The sequence below is a fragment of the Xiphophorus couchianus genome, chromosome 3, assembly GCF_001444195.1.
Source record: "Xiphophorus couchianus chromosome 3, X_couchianus-1.0, whole genome shotgun sequence".
NCBI classification, from domain to species: domain Eukaryota; kingdom Metazoa; phylum Chordata; class Actinopteri; order Cyprinodontiformes; family Poeciliidae; genus Xiphophorus; species Xiphophorus couchianus.
Window position 1 is genome coordinate 7286469 of NC_040230.1, and position 20606 is coordinate 7307074.

Sequence of the window (20606 nt, forward strand, 5' to 3'; positions counted from 1 at the left end):
CAAGTATTTAATATGTTATTCATTTCTGATCTGGAGAGAAATCCATGATGCCTGGGTAGAACTTGCAGAGTATGAAGAATGATTCAAACCTGGCATGGGATCAGAAACCCCGTCACTGTGGCAACAACTGCATCACAGTATAACCCTACGGTACAAGTTATTGAATTAAATTAAACAAGTTATGCCGTTATCTCAGCTTACTTGATCTAATCTTAACTTAATTAAATTTTACTTTAGTTTAAATTAACCCAATTTAATGTTGACTTTGTTGGCTCCTACCAGCCACACATTTTGGTATTTCTGCTTAAAGCTGCAGTATGTGACTTTCATTAAAAAAATATATGATTTTTACATATTTGTTAAAGCTGTCTCCATGTGTGAGACACATAATCTGTGAAAAGATCAATTTCCTCCTCCCTGAGCTACTATTCCCATTTGAGTACACAGGTCTTGTCCAAACACAACCAATCAGAGCCAGGAGGAGGGTCTTAGCTCTGTCAACAACTCACCATTACAGGAAAACCATTTATCTACCGTCAGCAGTGGCCATGCTAACCAGCCTACAGCATTAAGACCCACCCCCAAGCTCTGATTGGTTGTTTCTTGGTAGCATGGGAGCACTTGGAGATAGCAAACTGGCTCAGTTTTTTCACAGATTGTCTGTCTCATACCATACTGTCACGACATAGTGACAGTTTGAACAAATATGTAAAAAATATATTTTTTTATCCTGACTGGAATTGGTCACCTTGCTGTTGTTGTAGCAGATAGCTGTTATGCCTCACCTACAGCACCCAGTTACCAAGCTTAGGTAGGTGGGGGTTCTGAATTTGTGTGCTTTTCCTTCTCTTTTTAGCCATTGCACCTACTGGTGTTAAATTGGTCTGAAAAGGTAGATCTTGGGTCAAAAACTAAATATTAAAAAGAATGCATAGTGGTGAGATAAGTAATTTTTTTCTTTCTTACTAAAGTAGTTAGCTGGACCCTAGAAAAGCATGTAGGGAAAGAAGTATTTTGAAAGATCTAAGCCCATTGAGAAGCAAATGGTGGTTTAAAACGTTTTCCCAGTAGCTTAACAGTTTTTAACATTGTGATCGTTTGTGGACTTGTTTATTTAGAAACCGTTCACAGAGACTGTGAACTGTAAATTACTTAAGCTTTAGCTGACTGTAGGCTGATGTAAATTAAGTGTTGTAGCTGCAACACTGTGCTGGTCTCTAGAGAAGTGGTTGTTGACTGTGGTTTCTTTGCCAGCATAACCAGTGTGGCTGTTGGTAATGGGAGCTTTTCATTAGGCTAATGTGTCTCCTCACTTCCCTCACTCACATATCTTCTTTAAGTGTTTACTCCTTCGAGCAATTACCTCTACTGAGTATAAATAATCTGCTTCCTTTCTCTGTAAAAGACTTGTTTGCTTCCTTCCCAGTGAGCATCTAAATGATGTCTAAGTCGTTCAAAGACATTTTGGTTAAATTATGTAGTTTATATATTTTTTAAAGTGAACATTTTTCTATTTGTCTCGGATTGGTTTTAGAAATCCATTAGAAGTCTAAACACAGGCCTGTTTAGCTGAAATATTGTAACTAGTCTGTTACTAATCGTGTCCTCTCTTCATTGAACTATACATATGAAGCATAAATTGAAGACTGGTATCACTAATGTTTTTGTTGTTATTACAAATCCAACTAAAATTTAGTTCCTCATCAGACCAGGCATGTCAAACTTGGTCACAGACGAGGTCTTGGAAGTAGTTCTGGTTAGAAATTATGATGCTTGCTACAGAGTTGACATTGTCTTCTGGAAAAAAACACATTATCTTTCTCTGATGAATTTCCAAGATTACATCTCGTTATCAATGAAAGTTCTGTAGAGCTTAATTACTTAAAAACACTTTATATTACAATAGGTTTCCATCCATCATTACACTGTAAATATCTTGTTCTGTCTTGTACTACTTTTCTCACAAAATGTACCTACAAGTCTAAAGTGCTGAATATTGTATTTCCCTCAAATTTATATCATTATGTATCATGCTGCAAAAACATAAAATTAGTTTATGTTACTAATTCAAACAATAGTGTATGAGTCTCAGATCACATTGTCTGGCATATTTATTTTATTGTTTACAGACATTTTAAAAGTTACTTTCAGTCTAAGTTTAGACTGCTTTTAGAGAAGGGAGCTTTGTTAAACCATTTGTCTAAATAACAGCTGTGAATAGATGTATTTCTGATTCATGCCTAAACTATGAATCAGATTTGAGTGATTAAAAGAATTTTAGTTCAGATGCAACATTTTCTGAATCATATCTGAAAACCAAGATAAGATAAAAATCAAGAGTTGGATGTAGCCAGTAAATGCCAAATATAAAAAGAAAGTGATTCAAACAATCAGAAAATGAACCTATTAAGCGTGTAGCAGCCATATCGTATATTGAGCATAAAGTGACTTGTGAACCTTCAGGTCTCCAAGTCATAATTACATTTTTGGCAGGTATTCTGTTTGATTTGTCTGACTTTGGATCTCAGAAATACCAATTTCTGAGAGGGAATTCACACAAAATTATATATGTTCTTATATACACATTCAACAATAAATAAACATATCTCTAAGCTTAGTATTGTTAACATTAAAAAGGGTGTATTTAAAAAATATAAAAGACACATTCTTTTTAACTTTAAATTAGGCATCTTATTCAAACTATTCTTGTAAAACTTTATAACATGACTCTTTATGGTGGTGAGCATGTCAGAGTGAATTTAAACAATAGGTTTGGAACATCATGATCTGAAAAGCTTTAGCCTCTGAATGATGCTCTACTGTTTCTAGGGGACAGAGTTGTAGGTTTTTGGACATTAAATAACCTCCAAACCTTACATGTCTATCACTAAATTACTAGCCTGACATTTTGGTTACCAGATTCTCTTAGAAATCTGTGATGGCTGCTTTTGTAAGACTGGTGAGTTAAAGTGAACAAGTACATTCATGGGAAACTTTGACAGGTCCAACTTTGAATGGAAACAATTTCTACTCTCAGTAGACCAGTAATCTTCCTCGTGTAGGTGTGACAGCTTCCCTCTTTTACTTAAGTCTTTTACCTCTTACAGTTGGTTTGCAGACTATGAATACTCTTGTGGTGAACGATTCTTACGTTAGGCTGCCTCTTTGACTCATTGCAGAATTCATTTTGTTGTAGTGTTAGTTTTTAATTATGAATTTGTAAAAAAATTTCCGTTTCCTCTTTAAAATGAAAGCTATTTTGCATCATTCACTATGTCAAAATTAATCAGAACAAGGTTTGTTTGTGCTTACTGAAGTGTCCTTTTATGTGCCAGCTTCCGAGTGACACGCGTTGTGGTTTTTCATTTTCGGCATGGCACGACGGCAAACCACACACGCACTTCCGCTCTACACTGATTGAGTTTGTGTGCTCTAGAAGTTCATCTATTGGGGGATTTCTCTTCAGACAGAAGTCAAAATAACCATTAAAAATGTTTGATTTAAATCTATGACATTTATGAGACTATGCAGCCATGGCTCATTTAAGCTCAAACACTATTAAAATGTTTAGCACATTGTGAGCTCTCACACACACACAAGGACTCGGTGCACTGACAAAACGCCTGTCATGAATAAAGATGGTTTCCATGTTGACTCGTGGCAGCCAGGGAGTTTCTGCAGTGGTTGATTTATGTCACAGGGTTTTTTCGCTTCTGTGTGCGTTGCTTTGAAAACAGACAGTACACATTCAGTGTATTAAAGCCGTCATACCTGAGAGGAACTGCATTTTTTCAGCTGATATCCCAGGCACAGCTGACAGAGTTTGATTGCATGTCATACTTATGTTTCTTGTAGCTCTGAAATCATAGTAAGAATACAGCCTGTAGTACAATGAGCACACTTCCAACACATTGTGTTGTGTGCTTTGGGTTTTGAGAGACAAAGTCTGATGATTATACTCCAGTTTAAGGGTGTGTGTTTTTGATTGCACGTTGTAACAGACTTTTTTTTTCATCCACAGGGTTTGCAGGTGAAGACTGATTACGTTCCTCTACTTCAGTCACTGGCCACATATGGATGGAGACTCACATGCGTACTGCCGACTCCTGTAATCAGGACTAACAGGTAATGACACTATTTTCAAGTGATTTCTGACCTCTACTGACATCTGTTGACAACCCTGAGAAGTGCAGGAGCACTTAGGACAGGATACTTGATGCTCTTTTGACAGATTTTACCATCACAAAAAGCTCAGTATTTTAGATTTTTGCTCACTTAACATGCATTTGTTGTTGTTATACTGTTGTTTTGCTTAGTTTTTTTTAAACATCAGATACTACATAAATAATAGCATAGTTGAAAAGGTAGCTGACTTGAATAATTCAGTACAAAACGGTGAATTCCTGTGGTGTAGCATGTATTTCATCTTCCACTTGACATTACCCAGTTTATTCTGTATGGAGTTAATGCAGACCAGTTTGTTTGTTTGTTTATTTATTTATTTCAAACATGTTAGTAGTATAAAATCATGCACAAGAACAAGGAATGCAAAAGACACATATTTTTGTACCACAGTAATCTTAACATGTTCGAAAAGGTTGCTCGAAAAGTTTGGTTGCTGATCAAGCACAGTAATACCACTGTGCTTGATCAGCACACTAAATCACTAAAGCAGGTTTTGGTATTTTGGCACTGTGGGAAATTGCCAATTCCTGCTAGAAAATAAAATCAGTACAGTTTTTTCCCCTCTCTTTCTGATCGCCTTTACAACTTCACAGCTTCTTGGTTAATTATATTTATATTGTCTACATATAGTAAATCTACATAAAACATCAATTTCCACCTGTGATGACAATTAGCTCAGTCCCCAAGCTAAAGGGGAACTGAAGAAGAAAAGATGAAAACTAGTCTTTCTACTTTGTGTGAAGCTATTTTTAAAACCAACTGGCACTTTTTCAGAGAAAAACTAGACTTATAATATATGCACAAGTCAAGTCTTCAGATGAATCCGACAACCTTTCAGAGAAGTTAACCTGACTATGTGTCAGTCTGGGCTGTGCAGCTGCTGCAGCTGTCTGTGTGTCTCTGTTGACAAGCAGCGGCTTTGTTCAGTGGAAAATCTGTTCGCAGAACTGTAACGGTTCCTCTGCGAAGCCTGCGCTGACTCATCACTCCCAGATGCTATATGAGTGTACATCCGCTTATGGTCAAAAGGCCTCGCTTGTTGTCAGACACACAGTAAAGCATCGCATTGACTCAGAATGGTGATGATTTAATGAAGTAGTCTGATATACTCCGAAGACGCTGCAGGGTACAAAGAACAAGCATAAAGTATACATGTAGTTTAAAGCTAGAGAAGCAGAGAATAATCATGCAACAAAATAGAGTTACAGAGAAGCCTAACTTAAGAAGCTGTACAATCAACAATAAATACAGTACAATACAAAAAGTGTTAAATTGACTCAAGCCTTGAACAAACATTTACTATCAAAAACATTGGACACCATTTAGAAATAATTTACTAAAAAGTAAAGCAAAACTCTTTTTTATGATTAGATAATTATTCTAAAAGAGATATTTCCCCATTTTCTGAATTTATGAGACAAGCAGGCAGCAACACATTATAGTTATTGAAGATGAAATTGGTTTTATTGTTTTAGCACAGTTTGACCCAAATGCATATTAATAATAACAAACAATGCTTTGCAAAGGTATTCATAACCCTTAACCTTTTCCACATTTAATCACATCACTGCCATAAACTTCAATGTACTTTATTAGGATTTTATGTTGTAGACAAGCATAAATAATTGTTAAGTGGAAGAACCATACCATGGTATCCAACATTTTTAAAAATAAAAAAAACTGAAAAATGTGGTGTACTTTTGCATTCAGGGATGGAGAACATCAGTCAACTTACAGCATCATGGAGACCGAGGAATGCAGCAGACGTGTCAGAGATAACGTGTAGAAGTTTAAATCAGGGTTAGATTCTAAAATAATAGATCAAGCATTGGACATTTTAAGGAGCATCATCTGAAAATAAGCGTTTGCACATCTGTTAATCTGCCACCACATGGCCATCCACTTAAACTGACAGGCTGTGCAAAGAGAGCATTAATCAGAGATGGTAAGATGAATCGAGCTGCAGAGGAGTACTAGAAGGAAAGAGATTGCATAAAACCTGAGACTAGCCCGGAGGTTTGCCTTCGAGGGGGGAAGCAACCATAACCATACAATCAAGGGTGGAAAGGGAATGGTTTAGATCAAAGCCTGTAAGCATAAATTTAGTTGAGAATCTGAGAAAAGATTTGAAAAGTGATACTCAAAACATTTTAGCTGATTTTCTATGAAAATTTACTAGAACAGATCAAAACAGTTTACACCCAGCTTTAATTGCTGCAAAAACAACGCTAAATTCAAACCTGCTCACAATTTAAACTTTTAACCCTGAGACATTTGTTTCCATTGAATGGCAGCTTTTACCTGTGGTTGTCAGCCAAGGTCAATGCCATCTTATTAATGAGTAAATGTGTAAGGTCTGTGGAAAAAATCTACAACAAATTAATGGTCGCTGAAAATTGTCTCTTAAATAAAGAATAAATAACAAAAAGGGCTTTTAGTTTTCAGCAAATAACTCTTTGAGATTCATCTTGTTGGAGCATAAATCCAAATGTCCTGTCTGTCAAACTGTTTCTCACAGATTTAACTAAAGAAATGTGAACACATCATATCTTTGTGCCTAAAATTTCAATTTTATATTGATCTTTAGTCGTCTGGAATGTGTCGACACAACATGGGTCATCTCAAGTAAATAGTAAGGCAGTTGACTGAAATAAGTGAAGAAGTATCTAAAAAAGTTATTTTTAAATTACCCAAAATAAATTCTGAGGTAAAAACTGAAGGTAAATAATTTCACATATGCTTTCATTTGATCTTCACGTTAAAGAAAAATCCTGTTAAGTTAATTAAGAAAAAGAAGAAGAGGGAAATCCAAAGGGGAATCTGATGCCAGACATTGGATTTAACTTTTCAAATATGACCCCTTTTTATACTATGAGTATACAAGACATCATTTTTACACAGGTCCTTACAAAAAGTAACTGTTATTCCAATTATTGTTACTGTAGCTTCATTTTGTCTATGCACAATCAGAACTGTTAGCCATAACGAAGTAGTAAGGCTTTGAGACAGGCAATGTTTCCATCAGCACTGTGACGGATTATTTGCCCAACCTTCTGCTCAGCTGCTCATGTTCACTGCTCTTTTACAACACAACTGATTAATTGCCTCTTTATTTTCATCTTTTGTTTTTATTTTCCCCAACAACCCCTTGTCTCATCTTTTTGAAAACGCCCCAACACAAAAGAACACGGTTAATTAATCACACTCGGCCTAGATACAGAACAAGATGGAGCTCGTTTCTCTCGGCGCCTAAAAAAAGTATTCTGTGCGCTGAAGTAATGCTTGATGATCGTTTTCAGATTAGCAGCAGCCATTACACTTGTTTTTGAAGCGACTTCTTCATTTTTAACAAGTAACTGTGTGTGCTGCTTGTTGTCTTAGAGGCTTCCAGGGCTGCATTTCATCTGGAGGGGGTCGGATGAGTGTCAGTGATCTCAGCGGTGGCTGAAATTAATGCAAAAGTGGAGCTCAGCGGCTTCTCCACACAACATTAATTCTTGTAGCAGGCGTTCATGTTCACCATACTCAATTAATGTAGATGGTAATTACATTTTGGAACCATTAACTACAGTTAATGTGAATTTTGCTCCATTACAAAGGACCAGAAAACAACAAAGAATAAGAAAAGTTGACACAAAGGTAATATTTTAATGACAAAGCGTTAGCTAAGGTTTGGGATCAAAGCCAAGCCATACCTTCAACTTGATTCACCTGACGAGTTTACCTCATCTCATAATCCGGCTCCGTTTATCCTTTCCTCCTCCTTACTCAATTTCTTAAAACTTCATCTTCATCATCACCTACATTCAGAACTCACTTTTTCAAACCTTTCTTACATTTCTCCTTCTTTTCATCCCGTTATTCCTCTGAGGCCTCATCTGGTTACATAATCATTATTCCCCACTCATCTTTCTCTCACTTCTTTCTCATTGTTTTCTCTACATAGATGTAAAAAGTAGATCCACGCTCGGCATTCATCCTCTTCATCCCTATTTATAACCTTGTTCTTCACACTCAGAAGAGGAAACCAAGTGTGGTAGTGCAGTGTTTAGGAAATGGACTTTTCCCAACCAACTTGGTACATCGTGCTCTATCCTGGACCAAAGAGAAGTGGATGAAAATGACGAGGAGGAGGTTATGAGATGAGGGGATGTCCAGTTGAGGGTAAATGGTGGTGGAGTTGAAGGAAGAGGATGGAGTGATAAGTAGATGAACTGGGTAGAAGTAGACTGCTGGGTAATTAGAGGCATGACTGAGGTGTGGCGCTGCTCATAAACCTAAGTTAACATATCCACTATATTTATGTTTTTCCTCAACCCCTGCACTGTTTTCACCACAGATTCTCTTTTGAACATTGTTGAATTTGTCAAGTCTTTTGTCGACTGTCACAGAAACCCCAAACTCCTAATCTTCTCCTTCCTAATCAAGAGACTTCAATGATGAAGTCGATGAAGATGAGCTTCAAGCTAAATCTGCACCTTCATTTATCCATCCATTGTTGCCAATCTCCAGCAGTCATTGGATGATAGGCACAGTGCATCCTGGACAGGTTACCAGTCCATCAGTTATGCCTCATCATCTTTTTGATTGAACAATTTAATTTACCTTATCACTGTGCAACCCTTTCCCAGAAACTGGAATAAAAAATTTTATCTTAATGGGTGAAATATCTTCTGGATAAAAAGTTTGCTTCAAGTGTTTTTTTTTTATTTTCAATTTTTACTGGGCTTTTTATGTTCTTTCGTCTGTAACAAATTAAGCTATCAACAGTTACATTTACAACACAAAAACAGCCACAGGCTGCCTCTGTTCCGCACAACATGAAGATGTAGCAGAGCAGCTGACGCTGACAGCCAGGAGTAGGTTCAGCGAGGGCCTGTAATTTCCTAAGACATCTCACTCCTTTCTAGTTTAATGGCCTGGGGGCTTTTTGCCCGTTAGTTATCAGCTTTGATTCACCGCAAAGTCATCCAGCATCCTTGACAGCCCAGAAAATAGTTTATGGATAAACGGTGGAAGGAAGGAGGTAATGGAAAAAGGGCTTTGGATGGTTTAGATAGTGAGCCCTCTGTGAGTCCATTTCATGTTGAGAGAGGGAAGATTTGTCGCAGGCTTTGAAGGGATCTGCAGCAATCGTAAAACCTGCCATCTTTCATACAGTGCAATGATCAGCAGCCATCTAGGTTTTAGAAATGATCCAATATTTCCCCTCACTTGGTACATTACAGTGAAAAAGTATAAGCCTCCTTATAGATTTTTCTGCTTTTACATTTTTGGTGCATACATACAAAAATAAGGCAGTGGGGAGGTTTGATCCCCAAACATCTAGAGATTATAAACTGAGAAGAGTTACAAATTCATCTCCAAGGCTCTGTGACTCCAGCTAACCACAGAAGGAGACATTATCCACAAGCTGATAAAACGTAAAGCAGTGACAAACCATTCCAGCAAATTACAAATCTACCAGAATTCCTCCAAAAGCTCATTAATCACTCATTTAGAATGGTTAACAAAAATACCATAGCAGCATCTAAAGGTCTAAAAATAGGTCTTAATTATTTAAATTAAGGTCAGTGGTCAAGATTCAACAAGAAGGAGGCTAAAAAGAGGATCCCAAAGCATAAACTTCTGGTGACCAAAGAGAAAACAAAAATCTAACACTTTTTTTCTACAACACATTTGGCAAAAAAAAGATTTGTTGTATAAATGAACTAGAAATTCTGCTCTCTACCAGAAAATGCTCAAAGAGAATCAGTTCACTCATCAGTTTATAATCTATAGCCAAAGCACACTTGGGTTATGAAGCAGGAAAATGTTCCAAAGTATTTAAGTAAATTCACCTCTGAATGGCTAAAAAAGTGAAAGGTTTTGGAGTGGCATAGTCAAAGTTTGGATTTCAATCTCAATGAAGTGTAGAGGCATGTTATTAAAGGAGCTGTTATTGCACAAAACGCTGCAATGAATTTAACAATTCTGCAAGGAAGAGTGGATGAAAATCTTTACACAGTGATGTAAAAACTTAACTCCTGTTGAACCAAAAGCTTGATGCAACTTTTATGTTTAGAGTCAATTTACAGCTGCAAATCAGCTAAAGTTAATTGGATAACTCAGGCTGAATTTACACCAGCCTGTTCCCCTTTGCCTAGAAAGTCTGATTTGTTTTGGGAGGTGTGAATGCGCAATCAAACTCCGTTTTGGATCAAAATAGCAAGCCCTGGTGCGCCTAAAAACCTAAGTCTTGGTTCGGTTGAAGTGAACTCTAGCGTGGTCTGAATGCTTATGTGAATGCAAGTGGATCAGAGACCGGTCCAAAACCTGGACATGGACTACAGCCCAGGGCATGCTAGTTAAATACAACCAAAATAAACGCTAGAGTCTAATGCTAGAGAGAAAAATGTAGAAAAATTGTAGAAAGAAATCCTACAACCTGTATAATTTGACATTACTCTATTTTTGTTTACATGTTGGGAAGTAGGAAGATGCGCTCAGTGTCTTCTGCAGATGTTTTCATGCAATTTTTTCTTGGTGCAGCACCATTTCAGGTGACGGGGGGAATAGGTTCTTCAAAGGGTTTGGTTTGTTTGACACAGTGTGGTGTGAAAGTGAATCGCTGCAGCTGGTAATGTAAAACATTAGCAATTTTAGTCCCAAATCGAACTGAGTCCACCATGCCATCACGAAAACATCCTTATTTTCCTTACAAAGCAAAATGATCTTTTGGAAAATGAATTTAATATTAACTCAGGCTATCTTTGTTTGCTATTGAAAGCATTTTGTTGATATAAAGCATAAGTGTGACAAAAAGAGATAAATATAGTAGCACATGCCAAAATAATAAACAATGATGTCACAAATTAGCCTAACATTGAAGGCAACGATACAAACTTCAGCTGGCAGTTACTTTTAGAGCACAAATTTGGCAAACAAAAGGACTAAACCTGACAGGGATGAGTCAACAGAAGGGCGAGGATGAGTGTGAGAGACAAAGAAAGCCCACTCAATAATAAAATCTGCATTTTCTGCCATGATTAATCTGTCAGCAGGAGTACTTGTGAAGATTATCCCTCTCAGAATGCAGGACTGTGACAGGAAAAGAGGGTGGAGGATTACATTTTGGGGAAGCAACAAAGAGAAGAAGATGCTCAGAAGTTGCACTCTCCGCTTTCATCCATTAAAACATGAAGTACAATAAAGGGTGGAAGTGACACTGACGGATGACAGTGGTGAAGAGGTTGAGCTACAAATCTGAGCATTTTGTCTTTAATCTGTCAGATAAAAGGGTGAAGCATGAGCAGTCAATTGACTATGTTGATAGATGGCCAATGTGTGTTATCACTGGACCACATTCATCTTGGAGGCTTAGAAAAACATTTTTAAAAACAAAACAACAATTAATTATACAGAGTCTGACAAAACATATACACCCAAGGATTTAAAATCTGTAAATCAGTCAGAATGTGTTTGAAGAACAGCACTGATTGTTTCTCACTTTTCCTCCTATCTCTCTTTTCTTCTTGTCTGTCAGCGATGGAAGTCTGTCCACCAAGCAGATCGTTTTCCTGCAGAGACCGATCGTTAGCCGGAAGAAGAGGGAATCCAAGGTACAACATCTCTGACTTTTCTGTGTATTTGTAATCTTTATGATGAAAACAACCATCTTATCCCTTTCATAACTAAAATCGGTTAGAGACTGCTAAACATTTGTCTTAAGTGGAGTTGTTCTACTGCTTTATTGAAATCCAAATTTTAATCAAACCAGATGGGAAGATAACCCAGTATCCTTACTGTTGAAATTAAACTCACTGACCAAATGTAGAGCTAAGCACCTGGAAGAAAGTCAAATTTCTCTGAGGTTTGCAAACCAATGGCAGGTATGTGAGTGATTTGATTTGCAAGGAGTAATACACACAAAATACACAAGTAGTGACGTTACTTTCACAGTCTTTATGAAAATTGAAAGGGGTTGCATTGTTTGTTTTCATGAGGGTTCAGAACTTTCCACTCGTTTGCATGTGGAGCAACCAGATAATACAGTGGTGCAAGAAGAAATTTCTTGCCATTTCTTTTTCTGAAATTTCTTCAGCAAAACATTTCTCAACCCAGATGGCACCAAGGGAGAACTGTCATGTTGTGATGAAACAGAGGAGAGACAGCAAGTCATTCTGAAGTTGTATGTAGATTAACTGAAGTTGCTCCTAGAATCATGTGTGTGAGTTCCTTAAGGACAATAAGAACAAAACTCGAGGCAGAGGGAATTCCTTTCTCATACTTTTCTTTGGAGCAAAATTAGTCTAGAAAAGACCCACAGTCTTTTTGAAACTAATTTAGCAACATATAACAAGATTTGTAAGGGTGCAACATAATTCACAAATGTGCATAACACCGTGTATAAATGCGTACATCAACATTTTGTGCAAACAGCTTCTTAAACTGACACGTTTCAAAACTGCACAAGTAGCAATACACTACTTGTACAAATCAGCAGATGTGGATGGATCGGTCAAACCGAGCGCACAGTTCACTTTGGCTGCGCTTTTGAGACTTTCTAACTACTAGGGATTCACAAATCAAATTATGTGTTCAAGGCTGGTGAAAAACTGAGTAATCTGAGAATTATTATTGCAATGCTACGCTCAAGGCAGAAAAAAACTCGGGATATCTAAGTATCACAGGATTTATTGGAAATACCATATTTTTGAGGTCAAAACTACTATGTTAACGAGATATACTAACATTAAAGTAAATGGATTCTAAAAATATTAACTTTGTAGGCTACACTTCTGAAATATGAAAGAAAGGTTGTTTTTCTTAAAAATCTAAATTTCATGAAAACTAATGAGCGCAGCAGTGCAATCCTGGGACAAAGTTGTTTAATTTACCACATGCTTAATTTAGCTTCACATTACTGCACCGAGGCAGCTGTGAATGAGTTGCACCACAAGAGAATTTACAATAGGTGACTGATTCTGTTCTCCACCAAATCCAGACCCATGAGGGAACCAAACCCTCATACTGCTGCACCAAGACGTCAACTCTGTTACCAATTGACCCTCTGGAATACAATCACATGAACTTGTCACCACTCTATTTGGGTACTTAACTCTTTCTGTCAGTGGCTCTATAACTATTGTTTATTTTTTGTAAGAATTAGCCAAAGCTTGAGGAGTCATTCTTATGTAATCAGATGTGGTGTTAACAGCCACATCTGCCTCTAAAACTACAGATTTCAGGCGCAAAAGGCTCTACCTCTAGTCCTCCTTTTCATTATTCACCATCTAAAACCAACATCACTTTTTCCAGCTTCAGCACTGCAGCTGTTTTTGATTTATGTACATAAACATACACAGTGTGAACAAATTTAAACCAGCATGTTTTTGTTTCAGATATGAGGAAGGCTCCAGCAGCTGAAAAATGTGTTATTTTGATAACCATTTGGTGTTAACGCTTTTCTGTAGACCCCAAACAGCTGTGATAACATCTGAAGCTTACCTGTTTCTGCAGTGAAATTAATTCATGTTGAATTTTTTACTCTGGGTTTAGTCTAACCATGTCTTTTCTGTATCAAAAACTTGTAAAATAGTTGTAGTTACGTTTTTTTTTACCTATTCCTTAGTCTGTCTTTCTGACATTGCTCTATGTTGTGATCTTTACACTCTTATAAGAATATAGGACATGCTAGGAAACACATTTGAATGTGGAAATATTTCATGTCTATTTAGCAACACTAAAAAATCCAATCCAATTAAAATGGAAGAAAATACTCTTTAAAACTTTTGTTAAATGTAATTTAAAATAAACTGTTTCTGGTGAGTAATAAATTAAGGCATCCTGACATTAATTACTGCTTTTGATAGAATCACACCCAGCTGTATTGTTTCAGATCCACATTTTAGAAAATCTTTACTAAACGTATTGAAGTATATTTTTACTATTTAAACCTCTGACATTTAATTTGTTGTTTTCCTGACGGCTAAAGTAGGAGTTATCACCACTAAAACATGGAAAGAGCCGTCTCAGGCCTTCAAGAAGAAGATTGTAGGAGCTTATGAGCCTGGTAGGGGATTTACAGAGGCCTCAAAAGAATTTGAAATCAGCTAATTCACTGTCATGGCATTCAAGACGGCAGCCGACATGTCTAGGTCTGTTCGTCTAAGTTTCACCTGAAAGCAACCACAAGGTCCTTTAAAAAAAAAAAGCATGTAATGTCAGAAAACGACTGCAAAAGTGTAACTTTCCTAGGAGGTTTGCCTTTGCACTTTCAGAAAAAACACAAAGGCAAGATTGAAGTTTGCCACAAAGAATGTAGCCTGGTAAAACCGTCTCACTCAAGTTAAAGGGAGTAAGACCAGCCATTAGAGATACTGTCCTTTTTATCCTATGGAAAATAAATATTTGATATCTTTTGTTTAATGAGTAAAGCTAGGTTAATTTTTCATTGTTTAAGTAAAATTTAATTATTTTCTTTTCCAGAGATATACACAAAATAAGGTTAGGCATTTCTAAATAAAGAACCTAATATGAATTGGCATTGGCAATTTTCACATAACTGTATGTAACCAGATATAATGTTTTCATCTGTTTGTTTGTTCAAATGGATGTTCTCAAGGCCACCAATAATCAGCCAACACCCACCCACCATGGCCTCAATTTCCTGCTCTGTTTTGTTTAAATTACTAAGTTATTCCATCTCAATATTAGATCTGCTGTGATCCGTTCTTAATTAAGTCTGTGTCTACTGCTCTGTCTGCTCTGTGGACGAGAATATTGTCTAACTAACATGCCATAAATGTTTCAGAAACTAATCTTCAAGGCCCGAAGCAAGTCCAACAAAAACTGCATCAAGGATGTGGCGAAGAACAAGAAGAAAAAGACAATAATTGAGAAGGATTCTGAGGATCTGAAGATCGCTGATGACAGAGAGAAAGTTGGCAAGGAAGAGGAAAAGACTGTGACTGGAAGCACAAATGCAGCACAGGTAGAGGCAGCAGGCAAATCCAAGAAAGAGAGGAAGATAAGGTGTGAAAAAGATAAAAAGGCTGATGCAGGGATGGTAATCAGCATCGAGAAAGTCACACGGAAAGATGAACCAGAGAAAAGTGAAGACAAAGTAGCAGAAAACTGCACCGAGGAGACAGAAAGCAAAGCTCCAGATGGAGAGGTATCAGAAGACAATGGAGAGCCATCAGGAATGGAGGAGGTCGAGGAGGTCAATGAAACAGTTGTGACTGTAGAGACACAGAGTGAGACCAAAGAAAAGGAGCTTGAGGGCACTTCAAAAGTTGAATCTGTGATAGAAAATGGGATAGAAACAGATGAAGAGAAAGATGACGGTGAAGAGAATGAAATCAAAACAGGGGAACCAGTGGAGGTTATCGCAAAGGAGACTGTGGCAGATCCAGCAACCACAGACCCAAGCCCAATGGAGGCTCAGTAGTAGCACCATGCAAGTCGAGCTTTTCCCAATCATACCTCTTAAATTCCTCTCTTAAAAACTGATTCCTGAATCCAAATTGAAGTGGGAGTGGGAGGAAAGGTTCCTCTGCACTGCTGCAGCATCCTCCAAACCTCCCATCTCACATATGATTCCCCCAAAACCTGCAACAGTGTAGCTAAACAAAAGAAGACCATGACATCAGTTCTATTGTATAACCACAGATACTGAATGTATTTAACAACACAGGGGATGCCTCTGCAGGCGGGTCCATGTGGAGTCCAAACACTGAATGGAGGAAGGCAGAGGAAGAGAAGGAGAACAGTGCGATGAAAAACCTCAAAAAGACTTGGTCATGGTTCCAGTAAGAGTGGCAGATAAACCAGAGCTGCTTTGTTCACTAAACACTCACTATTCACTATAGACGGCTTAAGCTTTAGGTTTAGCCAGTAAACAGTCAATGGAGCTTACTAACTGTACCTGGAGGTTTTAAAAACATGAAATATATACAAAACAAAAGTATTTGGATAAAATTGGAAATTTAGATAGCAAGTAGACACCATTTATGAAGCTCATCTGAGATTTCTTCTGTTATTTTTTTTAACCAACATCAGGTTGCTCCAACCATCTTCATGAACCCTTATGAAAGAGCTAATTACAATATCTTTTCATATTTGTAATTAGAGAAAATGACTTTTGCTACATGACTTTCTAGAGTGACCAAGTTTTCTGGTTGTGTCAGTTCTTCGTAAGGAAATCACCACCTTTTAGATAATGAAGTTTGCCTAAAATCTTGGCAAGACCCAGGTCTGTTTCCTCAACATTAAAGATATTTTAAAGAGAGGAAAAGTCCCAGAAAATGTTCTTGCAGGTCATTCCTTGTTACATTTTGATCCAGGATGCAGAGCAAATTTATAGGAGAGCTCTGTTAGAGGTGATGGGAAAGGCATTTGTTGCGACAGGCAATCCAAAGCAGGCTGTGGAGATCATTGTTTACGCTGAGCTCTAAGCCGTCAAGTGCTTCAAAGAGAGCCGATAATCACTCTTTGGTATGGTGTGCTAAGCTTACCTTGCATACAGAATGTTCCCAATAATATTCCCAAGCCCAGCCAGACAAGAAAGTGAAATTCAGCTGAATGTTCGCACCTCAAGGACAGGATGAGTAGTTAGGTTTCCTCTGTTAGCTTTACATTCAGGAAAAAGGATTTCTGCATAAAATGTGTAGTCGGGGGTTGTCTTTGTTCTGTATTGAAGCCAGAAGTGAGAGCAGTGAAGGAGAAAGTGAGGTTGTAGTGAAAAAAGGGAATAAAGAAGAAATAAAGAAGGACCAGTGAGTGTGAAAGACTCAAATAACGGAAACGAATTGGTTCGTTTAAAGCAACGGTCGTTTGTAACCAGCATTTCCTGCAGAGGTTTCTTTTATTGCTTTACCTCCATCTCTTTACGTACCTCTTACTGGACACAGTGTCTGACATTAACTGAGTCATAATGTGCCGTATCGCGGCTCTGCGTGGCTTTCCATTTTAGAGCTGGAACAAGAGGGAGGGAGGAGGCGACGTTTACAGAGCGGGGCTCTCTGTGGATCGCTAATGGATTTTGTCAGTGGGGGATCTGTCAGTAATCATGCATTTATAATGGGGGGGGGTCACTTGTTGGGGGCAGTTATTGACAACAAAACACCTCAACATGTCAAGTTTCACGTTTAAAAAGGATGTCATGGGGATCCGTTTGCACCGGAGAGGACAAGCTTGATTTAGAAAATTACTTGCACCTCGTCGTATTACCTGTTTTGTAAACTGTTAGCGTTTGGCTGATTAAAAAGTACCTGCTGTCCTCGTATAATTTGTCACAATTATCCTTTTTGTGTTGTGATAATTAATATGTGGTTTCTCTGGAGAAGAAACTCCACAATTTCAAGTGCTCTCCTGCCTCTGGTGAGATTCCTTTAAATGTAAAATGGAAAATGTTTTTGTGTAGAGTAGAATATAAAACTGTGACCAGTTTAGCCTTATTACTATACTGTAAATGGCCCAGAATCTGCTATTAGAAATGTTTTATAGCAGCATATTGGTGATTTAAGTGTTATATGTTTGTTATAGTCAAACAGCAAAGTTTTGCTCCGGTTGGTGTTTTGAGGATATTATTCCTGAAGTTAAGAGTGAAGGGATGAAAATGTTTATCCATGAGAAGGTATTACATTTTGTATTATTTTCTGACATTTCTTGGACATGTTCTTGATTGTGAATGTTTGGTTTTCAAGTAAAAAAAGGCTTTATGCTGCCTCTGCTTGTTCTGCTAAAGCTTGCAAAAAATGTGTTGCTGACTGGTGCTTTGAGCTACCTCCTCAGGGCTGATGTTGGCTTTCAGCTTTGGGGTCGCTACAAGAGCGACCTCTTGAAACATATGCTCCCTGTCCTCTACTGCTCCAATATGACTATGAGCATGAGGTCATCTCTAATGGCAGCCAAGGTCAAAGGTTTCTGAGTGAGAATGGATTTTTCTCAGCTGTACAAACAGGAGATTGCATGAGCACACCCTGACATATTTATTTAAAGTGCTTTGTATCTTGTTTTTTTAACAGATTGAGATTTCATAGACACTCCTGAGTTCATTTAGTCAGAATGTGACCAGCATGAAATAACATGCTAATTCAAGTTGGTCAATGAACAGCTCAAACCTTTTCTTTTATTATACTAATTCATAACAAATTAGTATAATCAAAAGAATGTGAGCTGTTCTTATCTTCCGTAAGTTTCAGTCGAATTTAATTTAATTGATAAATTAGGATATTGAAAGCTTTGACTTAATCAGAATCTCATGTAGATTTATTACCTCCAGAGTGATATGTTTCAATCTTTTAATTCTGCTCACCTTCATAATTATGACTTGCATCACAAGTCCATGTATGTGCAGTAAGTACTTGTTTGGGGCTCATTTACCTGAATTCATGCATAAAAGGGACATATTATGCAAAATTTACATTTTGTAAGTGTTTGTACTTCCATTTAGGTCTCTACCACTTCTAAAATTAGCCCAAGCACTTAAAAGCTTAAGCAATTTTTTTGTAATTCTAGTTTGAATGGAAATGCAGGCATTGACTGTCTCCTGATAAGGGAGCAGTCTTCCCTGTGATTGTCTAAGCTATAACATGCCCACAATATAACACTTTAGAGATGTCAAACTCCAGTTATTGAGGCCTGTGTACTGTAACTTTAAGATGTTGCAAAACATTTATCAAATAATTCAATTATAGGTGGAACTCTGTACAATGTGAACACATGATGAAGATTTGATTCTGGTGTCCCAGGCAGGGACACATCTAAAAGTTACAGGACATCAGTCCTCAAGGACTGGAGTTAGCTTCAAGCTATAATTATTAAAAGAAAAAGTAATAAGTGCTTGGAATATATTACTTAAGTGCTTGGAATATATTACTCTTTGTGTAATGAATATATTCATGAGTTTTAATACTTGATAATGTTGAGATTTTAACTGTTGTGAATCAATGTCGGCGCTCTTGCTTTCTTCTTCTTTTGTGACTTGAGCATTCCCATTTGGGTTTTTCTACCCATATATTCCACAACAGAAGCATAGTCTGAAGAGCAGATTAGATATTTAGGTAAGCCTGAGTGACCTGACTGTTTTTTATTCCGGCTCAACAGCATGGACAACAGAACCTTTGACAGAGGACCTGACCCTGTCCCCTACCTGAGCCCTGCAGGGTACCGTCTCCTCAATAAGAACTTACTATTTAGGTTGCTGTGTAGTCTAGCCTCTAGCATGAATATGCTCAAGGGAGTGTGAGTAATTATGGTTTTTCTTCTATTATTTTTGCCTGCTGTTAATGTTAACACAGACAGGGAGACAAAAAGCAAGTCAGAACCTGACATTTAATCAGCTAAACGATGCTGAACCATGTTAAATCTGCCGTGTGTGAAAAGGAGGGGACCTTTGACGAATGTTAGACTCAAATATACATCTGTGCTCCCCTCTATTTATAGTATGTGTGAGAAATATACAGCTTGCTGTCTTATATCAGCATAAATGTCTCTGAGCCTGAGTAGTGGCGCTGGTGCAATCGCTCTTGGTAATGCTATAAAAAAACGCAATGGTTCATTTCCTGTGTGCTACAATGATGTGAAACAGACAAAGTAGAAGCGACAGAACATAACACAATAGGATGCAGTCACATTTTTTTCTTGTGTTGTCACTTTAGCTTTGCTCACAGCCTTTGGAAAATGTATTGTTAGATTTTCTTTCTCTCTGATGTATTTTTTTAACACCTCAGCTGCCATCTTGAATGTTAAGTATCATCGATCATGTGCCGGTGTCACCTGCATTGATGTAGAAAAAGTATTCTTTATCTTTCCTATTCTGAGTATGTCAACATTCCTACTGTACCTGGCATCTGTACAATTTGTATATTATAAAATGATTTATATTTAATGTGTACATGTGTCCTTGTCTTTTTTGTCAATATTTAAAGTTCAGCTTTTGTGTTGTTTAGGTTTTTCAAACAGAATGGAAATAAAAAAAACAACGCTCAACTATTTGATCATATGATCTGAGTCTTGTTCACCATTAAAATTTTGAAATACTGACTTCCCTTGAATACAGAGTGTTCCCTTTGTTGTACGGTTGAGAACAACTTGACATTAGAAATAAGCTGAAAAAAGTACAAATTTAGTATTTCAATCAACTAGAAAAAAAAGTAAAAAAATGTACTTTTCAGGTCAACCAGAGCTCTGTTCTAGTGGTCATCAACGAATACACACTTTTCAGCCACAACTTTGTCAGATAAAAAACATCATTGGGGAGTGAAATCTAGTTTCAGTTTCAGACTTTTTGCAAGATGTCTCTAAAAAGAAAGTAATTATCTACCGATTTTGAACTTTAGCAATACATTAATCTCCTCTGAATTTCATTATCCTCAACATAATAAAGCACTTTGAATTGACTTTTAGCTGAAGTGTGCAATATAAATAAACTT

The 20606-nt window shown here is 37.3% G+C and overlaps 1 protein-coding gene across 3 annotated transcripts in view; it reads left to right on the top strand.

The window, feature by feature from the left end:
- The window catches only part of rftn1b (raftlin, lipid raft linker 1b), a 139345-nt gene extending 119279 nt beyond the window's left edge, over positions 1–20066 (top strand). For all 3 annotated transcript variants that reach the window (XM_028012631.1, XM_028012629.1, XM_028012630.1), the window contains exons 8-10: positions 4022–4125; positions 11711–11786; positions 14981–20066. In XM_028012631.1, the coding sequence (XP_027868432.1) occupies positions 4022–4125; positions 11711–11786; positions 14981–15619 (819 nt within the window). In that variant the 3' untranslated portion in view covers positions 15620–20066. The remainder of the gene's footprint in view (positions 1–4021; positions 4126–11710; positions 11787–14980) is intronic.
- Positions 20067–20606: the final 540 nt, after the last annotated feature.